The following is an 8,820-nucleotide window of genomic DNA, read 5'->3' on the forward strand; positions in this document are numbered from 1 at the left end:
CGCGGCAATCTGCGCAACAGAATGCGACCCGATTATACCCAAGCGTGTGTTTCGCTCATGTATGTGATTTACTGTATGAGGCTTAACGTGAAGTTGATACAGACTGTGTGAAGTTAAACTCCTCTTCTTCTGTATACAGGACTCGTAAGTGCGGGTCTTGTAATTAGTAAAGTTAGGATCTAATTGGTTAACTTATAAGTACAGTGAGCCAAGTTAAGCGCTTACAGCATGAAGCGCACTTCACGTTTGGCTACAGTAGAGCTTAATAATGCTTATGCTTAATATGCATGCTTTAAATATCACTTTATAGATGCAATATTGTGTGTATCAGCAGGGCAAATTTTGCAAAAATAAAATGTTAATGCAAAAGCCATTTTAAATGTTAATATTGTCAGCGAATATATGCGTACTGGAATATAAAAATACAAATGAGATGATTGTATTTGCATTGTGACCTAAATAACACGCGCATGAATGGAAAATGAAAATGCAGTTGTGCGATTACATCTGCATTTGAATAAAGTCCACTACAGCTCTGGAAAAAAATAAGAGACCACTGCAAATGTGTCTTCAATCAGCATCTCTACATGTATGGCAGCCATTCCATTCCATTCATATTTTTATTTGGAATCTGGGAGAAATGTTGTCAGTAGTTTATAGAATAAAACAAAAATGTCCATTTTATTCAAACACATAGCTATGAATAGTAAAACCAGAGAAACAGATAATTTTGCAGCGGTCTCTTTATTTTTCCAGAGCTGTATATGCTTCCATACTGTTCTTGCAACTCTATTCGTATTACACATGTTCAAGACAGAGTTCAGATTAAAAAAAATGTGAATTACAGTAATCTGTGACCATGAAGTTTACAATAGCTGTTTGTGAATTGATTTCATATACATTTCAAATTAAGTCAATCAATATGTTTGTTTTGCATCCATCCACTCATTGATGTGAACATCTGGCACCAGACATAATGCATAATGATGATAATGAAGTAAAAACATACATGGACTAAAATTACTTTGACTAAAATGTAATAAATAATAATAATAAAATAATAATATAACTAGACTAAAATTACAGGAGTTCTCGTCAACTAATAACTAAAACTAATGAAAGATTAAATGACTAAAATGTGACTAAAACTGATAAGCATTTCAATCAAAAGAGTAAGACTAAAACTAGCACTGGGTGGGATAGAGTTTTTGATCAAACCTCAAGACATGGACGACATCCTCACACTAAACATCAGTCTGTTCCAGATATGACTGGACTTGTGTTGTGAACTGGCAACACTATGTTCTTATCTGTCAAGTCTTTATTCTTTATTTTTCTTTCTGGTAAAATATTACTTGTTTCCTTGGGCCTACAATAATTAATCTGAAAATGTGCTTGAAGACTCAACAGCCTCTTTGCGTCCCCGTTTCCTTGTCCAGTTTTTGTTTTATTTATTCCCTGCACTCCCACTTAAAACTGAGATTCTCCTGTGGGTGTGCAGGGTCCCATCTCTTCACTCTTGGAGACTGATTAAACCCTCAACGCCCGGGGTAGAGCATCTCTCTCGCCCGGAGGCCGACACAGACAGGGCAGTGTAACCTACAGGAAGTGCGGTTCTCAGGTCTGCCGTTAACTTTTTGGTTTAAAGAAGGTGTAACCCAGAGTCAGAACAGGAAGTTCGCTCGCCAGCATACACCCAAAAAGACATGTTTTTGTTTTATGTTTGCTACACCTCGTCGCCTCGCGTCAGCTTGGAAATGAAAGCACAAACTGCGGCAGATGTGTATGTTGAAGCAAATACACACCCAACACCGATCCAGTGGGACAAAAAAAGGCCCTCTCTCTCTTTTTTTAAGAACAAGCAGCAATTTTAATATCAATAACAGACTCATTGTCCCATTTCTCTACGATTCTCTATGAAATCAAGTCTGCTGGGCTCTTCTCATTTAATATAATTTTTCTTTTATGTCCCTCTGTGTGCCCAGACTCCCTGGTAGTGCCCTCTCTGGTCCTGCTGTCCTGGGCATCCGACACCGGAGACAGCGTGACGGTGGAGTGCGTGGGTTCGGCCTCCTACCCCGGTGCCCAGTTCACCCTGTTCCTCATGGGCTCCGCCCTCCCCAAGCGCTCCTTCAACGCCCTCGCCACGCAGCACACCGCCCGCTTCACCCTGCCCGCCCCCCTCCAGCCCGGGGGCAGTAACTACGAGTGCCAGTACAGCTACTTGGTCGGCCAGGAGCGAAGGCACTCGCCCCGCAGCCCGCCCCTCCACATCCGCCCAGCAGGTAGGCACCGAACGAGCCCCCGCCGCCGCGAGACGACCCTCTGGGTGTGTCTGGGTTATGTGCCGTGTGTATTCAGTCATGCCGGCCCACTGGCGACAGACAGCGTAAAGGACAGAGACAGCAGAGGACTGGGACTCGGCTGCTTTTCTGTTCCCAGCTGTGGACAGAACACAGCCGGTACAGCAGTGGGTTTCCTACTAAGGCTGAAACCACCCTAGTGCTTTAAAACAAAACTGGTATTAAAACATAAATCATAAGAATTACAAATAAACTCCTAGCCTGTGTTTTAACAAGGATTATACTACATAATACAATAACACAGCTGCAGTGAATCAGGAAAAAGAAAGATCCCTGAACCACAGTTTCCCCTCCCTTCTATACACAGCAGTGTCCAGTCTAAATCAATGAATCAATTAGTAGCCAACCTTTTATCAGCTGACGTCAATTTAGAAATTAAATCACATTCACATTCAATTAGCAGATTACACTGTCAATGAGAATCCATTATACATTTCCTTCTGTTAAACAAACATAACAATTAAAGGCAGAAAGTAACAATAATAGTTACATACAGATACAGAGGCATTGCATAATAAAGTGTCTGGCTGTCCACCAGCTGTGTATAATGTAACCGTCTTCTGCTGTCTTGCAGGACGCACCTTCTCCACAGACCCAACCTCCCCTTCGTCCCCCACAGGTAAGTCTCCCGCCAGGAACTCGAGCTAACAGCTGTCAGGAATCTCCATGATACAAATCCCACGAAATTAAACACGCCCTCGCCACATCTTATAACGATGACGATGGTCGAGTGAGCGAGAGCTGGGCTGGGACAGCGTGAGATTGATTGTCCTCTCTCTCTGGCGTCTCACAGATTGGCCGTTGATTGCCGGATCGGTGTCGGCCAGCCTGCTGTTCGTCATGATCCTGGCAGTGCTGGGTGTTCTGCTGTACAGGAAAGGTAAGCCACGGGCATCTGGGAAGAATGGAGACACCATGGTTAGGATCACTCACGACAGTCCAACAGTCCAGCACACACATGCACACACACACACGCACACGCATGGCAGCGAGACCTACCCACAATGTTATCCATGGTGTGCAAGTGGTTCCACAGTCGCTCCTGCTCCCAGTACACAGTACCAGGCACAAAAGGGAGTACCCACAACCTCAGCAGTGTCAGAGGTCAGGGCTCTACGAGGAGGACACCAAATGTTTTTTGGGGTTAGGATTGTCCTTGAACCTCATTCCCTTTTGTTCGGAAAAAAACACTAAAACCTACCCCACCTCCACCACTGATTCTTTGAGACAGACTGGTGAAAGCCTGGCCTGCAGACCTGCCTCCTCATCAGACCTGCTTCTGTTTGTGTTGCAGTGAAACGGGCCGCCGAGGAGAAGAGGAAGAGGTAGGTGCTGAGCGCACACAGCGGTGTGGCTGCGGCTGCATTGAGGTTTGGTTTTGTGTTTTGCTTGGAAGCCTGTTTTCAGGAAAAGGAGAGCGAGTGATAATGTCAAGTTTTGGAACGATTTGAAAGCGTTTGAAGCGCACGGTGCTTCGGACATTTCCTCTTCCGATCGAGTGCGATGAAGATGTTGTTCTTGTGCCTTTGTATCAGGGAGCAGGAGCGACTGTGGAACCACTTGCACACCATGGATAACATTGTGGGTAGGTCTCGCTGCCATGCGTGTGCGTGTGTGTGTGTGCATGTGTGTGCTGGACTGGGATGGCGTGCAATGTATGGCCGGTCACACAGTCCCCAGTTGCTCAAAGCTAGTGGCAAGTCGCTTGTTGACCGCCGTGCCGCACTGGCCAGTCTGAGAGTTGATCTGTGTTGTTCCCCACAGGACTCCCGCTGTTGTGTGCTTTTACAGCTAGTGCGGAGCAGACAGGGCTGTGACGCGGGTGTTTCTGTTTGTTTTTCAGAGATGTCTTACAGAGATCCCTGCACTGAGGTACAGGTGACCAACAGATAGCCAAGCTCTTACATTCTCACGCTGTGCTGTCTGTAAATCCATTACTAACTGCCTCTTGAAGCAGACAAATAAAGAGCAAGTAGCAGGGTCCCCCCCCAAATACACACAAAAACACAGTATGAGTCTAAAGCTGTGATTTGGAATATTCCTCTCTATGTGTAACTTCCTCACAGACCGCAGCCTTCAAAAGCTTCAAAAGCTCGGCGGGTTGGGAAGAGTGAAACTGGGTGACGGGCCCAATTTCACAAACCCCACTACTTGGGCTTTAACAGGGGCGCCCCCGACACCTGTCTGATTAGGTCCTGCTTTTGCGTACTTGTGATTTAAATCATAAACCTTGTGTGTGTGTGCGTGTGCGTGAGCGCGTGTGTACCGAGTAATTCCGCAGCTCTGCTCTGTTGATTTGTACACCCATGTTACCAATGAACGATCGCAAGCTCTGGCCTCGTGCTTCCCAGAGATCTCGCTTTCCTGGCGTGTTTGAACCCTGTTTGTGTTTCATTTTGAATCAGGGCCCCCCAGCTCTCTGCTCCTCGCTTCCTTATATAGACAGGTGCCACTCTGGCTCTCTGTGTTGTCCTGCGTTGCTGCTGCCTCTTCTACACAGCACTCTGTTGTCGATGTCTGCAGGTCTGTTTCACTGTTATGGCACAACAGCACAACATACAGTACCCAGACCAGCACCGCACCACACAGCACCGCACAGCTTAACACAACAGAGCAGCCCACTCCACAAACATGTCACAAAACAGCGCACAGCACAACACAGCACACAACAACAGTTTCCAAAAGCAGTCTCCCTGGAGGCCCGATCCCTCCGCTCTCTGTCCCACACAGTCGCACACAGGTGAGTGAAGGCAGTTGGGCGTCTTTGTCGCGGTGTCTAACGCCGTGTCTTGTGTCGTCTACTGGGGGGGCAGGACTTGGGCACGACGGACTCGGTCACGGACACTGGTGACCGTGCGGTGTTGAGCCCGACCGGCAGCGGCACCCGCCAGCGCATCTCCTCCACCTCCGGGGCCCCTGCCTTCAGCACCTTCCGGGCCCTGCCGCCTTGAGCCCCCGCGCCGGCACACACTGTGCTCCTTACTTGCCCTTTGGATATATCCCACCCTGGCAAAGTGCTGGTCTCGGGCGCAGGGAGAGGAGCCCACACTGCCGCCGTGGCACCGACGCGGCAAAAGCACACATGGGCCGAGGAATCGAGAACGATACAGGGCCTCAACCTCAACGTGTGAATTATTCTTAGAGCTCCAAACCCGGGCCGAGGAGTCACGTGACTGCGGACACTTCCCGTTTCTCACAGAGCGCTCGCCTGATTGACGACTAGCCGCCATCGGGTTCAGGATGCAGGTGAACGGACCAGCCGCCCTGAACTGGGTGTAGAACTGCTGGACCGGAGATTGAGTTTCGTCTGCATCCTGTCATACTCGAGGGAGCACAGCCGGAGTGTCTTGCCTTTCAGGTGAAAAATATACTGTGCATTTAGAAAAAGAAAAAATAAGAAGAAAGCAAAGTTTCATGTCAACCACTTCCTATAGCCCCCCCACCTCCCTGAATATTATGAAACTGTAAAAAAAGCCTTGCTTAATTTCCTGCAATGGTTCCTTCACTTCCACAGTGCCGTCACAAATGCAGTCGAACCCTAAACAGAGCTCCTCTGATTAATGGTCTTTTCTTCGTTTGTATATTATGCTGTAGTTTGTATGATTACTCTGTACTGTATGTTCACAACTGTGTAATAAAATATGACACGTTTCCTGGGCTGTACTTGAGTATGTTTTCGGTTTTGCTGATTTTGTTGTTAAATTGGGTCATAGTACTGTGCCATCCCCAGGGACGCCCCTCAGATCGGCATCTGGTCTAAAAGCAGTCTTAAAGCATGTCTTTGTGTCGCCACAAGAGGGCGTCCTGTCCTACCGCAGTAGACTGCGTCTCCTCAGGCCCTGTGGGTCGCTGTGTGGGCCCCTCTCGGCTCAGTGCCATCAGTGCTGCACTGGCACACCACGCCTTTCCTGCTGTCCCAGTGCACTTCACAGTTTAACACACAAGACCATGTTGTCGGCTGTGGCTGATACAAGTGTCTCAACTTGTGCGATGTGTTGCACAGGACAGAACTTTATTTCCTTTGCTCTGGCAGTTGCATAACGCTTTTACATCACTATAAGAGAAGTACAGCCAAAGCCAGATACTTAGTTTCACCCCCGATAACGGACATACCTGCCCTGTAGCCTTGAGCACCGGGGTGCTGCTCCGGACATCTAACTGGTGCTGGAGAACCTCTTGGCACTGCTGGCACACCAAGGAAATGGCAAAGAAATGGCATACTTGCTTACCTACCTGCAAACCTGAATATAACTGGTATAGCGTGACGCCTGCGGTCACCCGAGTCTCACAGTCCCCCTAATGGAGCGACAAACCCGATGCCAACAAAAGGGTCCCCTGACATTTTCAGACCACTAAACCACTTTTTTGCCTCCCATGTCTTGACTGTTATCTGTCCTTCAGCACACCGGGCCGCACTACGTGTAAGTTAGCCTGGTTAGAGAATGACTTAGACGGGTGGAATAACGTTTTCTGCACAGCGAGTCCATGTGGTTACTTCTCTGTGCCGTGGCTCGCTGTGCCTGGCTGGCTGCTGGGTGCCGGGCCGGCGCCGGGGGGCAGGAAGTTGTGTAATGTGGTTACTCTCCGGTCTGGCCGTTTTTATTGTTTTAAAGTGCGCTCAAACAAGTCGTTAAAGGCAGATTGCTGTCGGCTTGTAGCCACAGGGCGTGTGGGTTTCTGCTTCCTGAGCGGGGAGAGGGACGGATAAAGCAGCAGTTCTTGGACAGAAAGTGTCAGGATGCTACAGGAGGGGTCTACAATGTTTCTGGGGTCAAGAGGGTTAACAGGTTCAAATCCATAACATTTTCATTATTATAACTCCTTCTATTTGAAAGTGACGTGGTGAGAAATTGACACAGGATGCTTGTGAAACAGGTACCTGATTAGATACACTGCTGGCATAAACCTCTCCTCTGTGAATCATGCTTGAGCCGCGCCCGGCCTCCTTCTCTCCAAGTAGCGGGGGTATTTCTTTCTCTGGCCACATATCAACACCGCAGCCCCACGATTGTGCCACACCGCTCTTTGTATTGAAATCAACACGTTTTAGGCGCTTTGCCTCACAGATCCTTCCAGAAAAGCCCCGGGCAGCAGGCGTCCCTGTTTGTTCAGACTCCTAAAGGAAACGACACGTGTGAACTCGTGTGGCCCTTTGTCGCCGATTAATTGTCCCACCGGCGCACAATGCCCCGAAACCCGGCGCACAATGCGAAGGTCCTGTTTGCCGAGGTTTGTGTCACTGATCCGCTGAAAAGATTTTTTTGTGTTTCTTTTTATTGTCATTCACGTTATGCTTTATTTGTTTCAGCGTCGCCATGACTCGAGCCCTTTCACCCAGGACTTATCAAGTCCCAGAATACCCCATCCTCCCGGTTCACAATGGCTTATCAGCTGCCATTCCCAGAACTGAGAGAGAGAGAGAGACAGAGTGAGGGGGGGGGAAATACAATACAGTTCCCAAATACAACTTGGCTCACCTCAGAGAACCTGATTAGAAAACCCGTGTACGGATAGAAACCTTCTCCTGTCATTTCGAAGGCTATCAGAATATGTTGCCTCTTCCTTGAAAGCACCCAAAGCATCATGGGAAATGACCTCCAGCTCAGACATAACCATCAGCGATCATCCCACTCAATATTCAGTCACTTTGAGCATCCTGACAGGAGAACAAAGCTGTTTGATATTATATTGATATGTTTATAGGAGCCCCTTGACTAGGGTGTGATAGATAGGCCTGTGTGGGGGGTGTGCTGTGCAGCTGCCCTGGGAGTATCGGTCACGCCAAGGCGTGGGTCTGGCACCCTGTTGAACTACAGGGAGGATACCCACACAAACACTCTTCTGGGGCAGGGCACACACTGTACTGTACACACTGAGCAGGGCGCAGATCTCAGGGCGCGGTGGGCAGGTGCGTGGACCAGCTATGATAACTATCGTGTTTCGGGTCACTGTCGGGGACTGTGAGAGTGAGAGAGCTCCTCCCGTGTTAACCAGGCCTGTATTATCGAGCACGCTTGTGTGTAATTATTATTATTATTTTCTAACATTATTTTAGCCCAGTACAACTGCCTAATGTGTTTCTTTTTATGTGATGACTTATTTTGTTAATACTGATGGGACGGAAGAAAATAAATCCACATGTGCCATTGTTGAAGCAAAAGAGGCATCAAACCTCAGGAAGGGAAAGCGTCTCTCCGTGTTGAAACGACACCGGTGTGTGGGAGAACGTTCTGGAAGAGCTGCCCAGCTTCCTGGTTAGGCTGCTCTCTACGAACAGATCTGATACAAAAAGAATCTTTTTAATGAGATCGCATTACAGCCCTTTATGCATAGTTAAACAGCTCCACAAGGGCGGCTTACGTAATCAGCATCAGCGCGTCTGCACCTGACAATTGAAGTCCTGATCCTGTTGTGCTGCCGAGTCTGCCTGTGGCCGGCCACGATCACCGGCCCTGAC

At 48.2% G+C, this 8,820-nt stretch overlaps 1 protein-coding gene across 2 annotated transcripts in view; it reads left to right on the plus strand.

The window, feature by feature from the left end:
- LOC136752559 (protein HIDE1) overlaps nucleotides 1-6,015 on the plus strand; it is a 9,228-nt gene extending 3,213 nt beyond the window's left edge. The window contains exons 3-9 of one of the 2 annotated variants that reach the window (XM_066707988.1): nucleotides 1,986-2,285; nucleotides 2,938-2,982; nucleotides 3,157-3,243; nucleotides 3,658-3,688; nucleotides 3,899-3,948; nucleotides 4,207-4,235; nucleotides 5,177-6,015. In XM_066707988.1, the coding sequence (XP_066564085.1) occupies nucleotides 1,986-2,285; nucleotides 2,938-2,982; nucleotides 3,157-3,243; nucleotides 3,658-3,688; nucleotides 3,899-3,948; nucleotides 4,207-4,235; nucleotides 5,177-5,314 (680 nt within the window). In that variant the 3' untranslated portion in view covers nucleotides 5,315-6,015. The remainder of the gene's footprint in view (nucleotides 1-1,985; nucleotides 2,286-2,937; nucleotides 2,983-3,156; nucleotides 3,244-3,657; nucleotides 3,689-3,898; nucleotides 3,949-4,206; nucleotides 4,236-5,176) is intronic. The other variant, XM_066707989.1, reaches the window with a different exon arrangement.
- Nucleotides 6,016-8,820: the final 2,805 nt, after the last annotated feature.

The sequence above is a fragment of the Amia ocellicauda genome, chromosome 7 (genome assembly GCF_036373705.1).
Source record: "Amia ocellicauda isolate fAmiCal2 chromosome 7, fAmiCal2.hap1, whole genome shotgun sequence".
In the NCBI taxonomy this organism is placed as follows: Eukaryota; Metazoa; Chordata; class Actinopteri; order Amiiformes; family Amiidae; genus Amia; species Amia ocellicauda.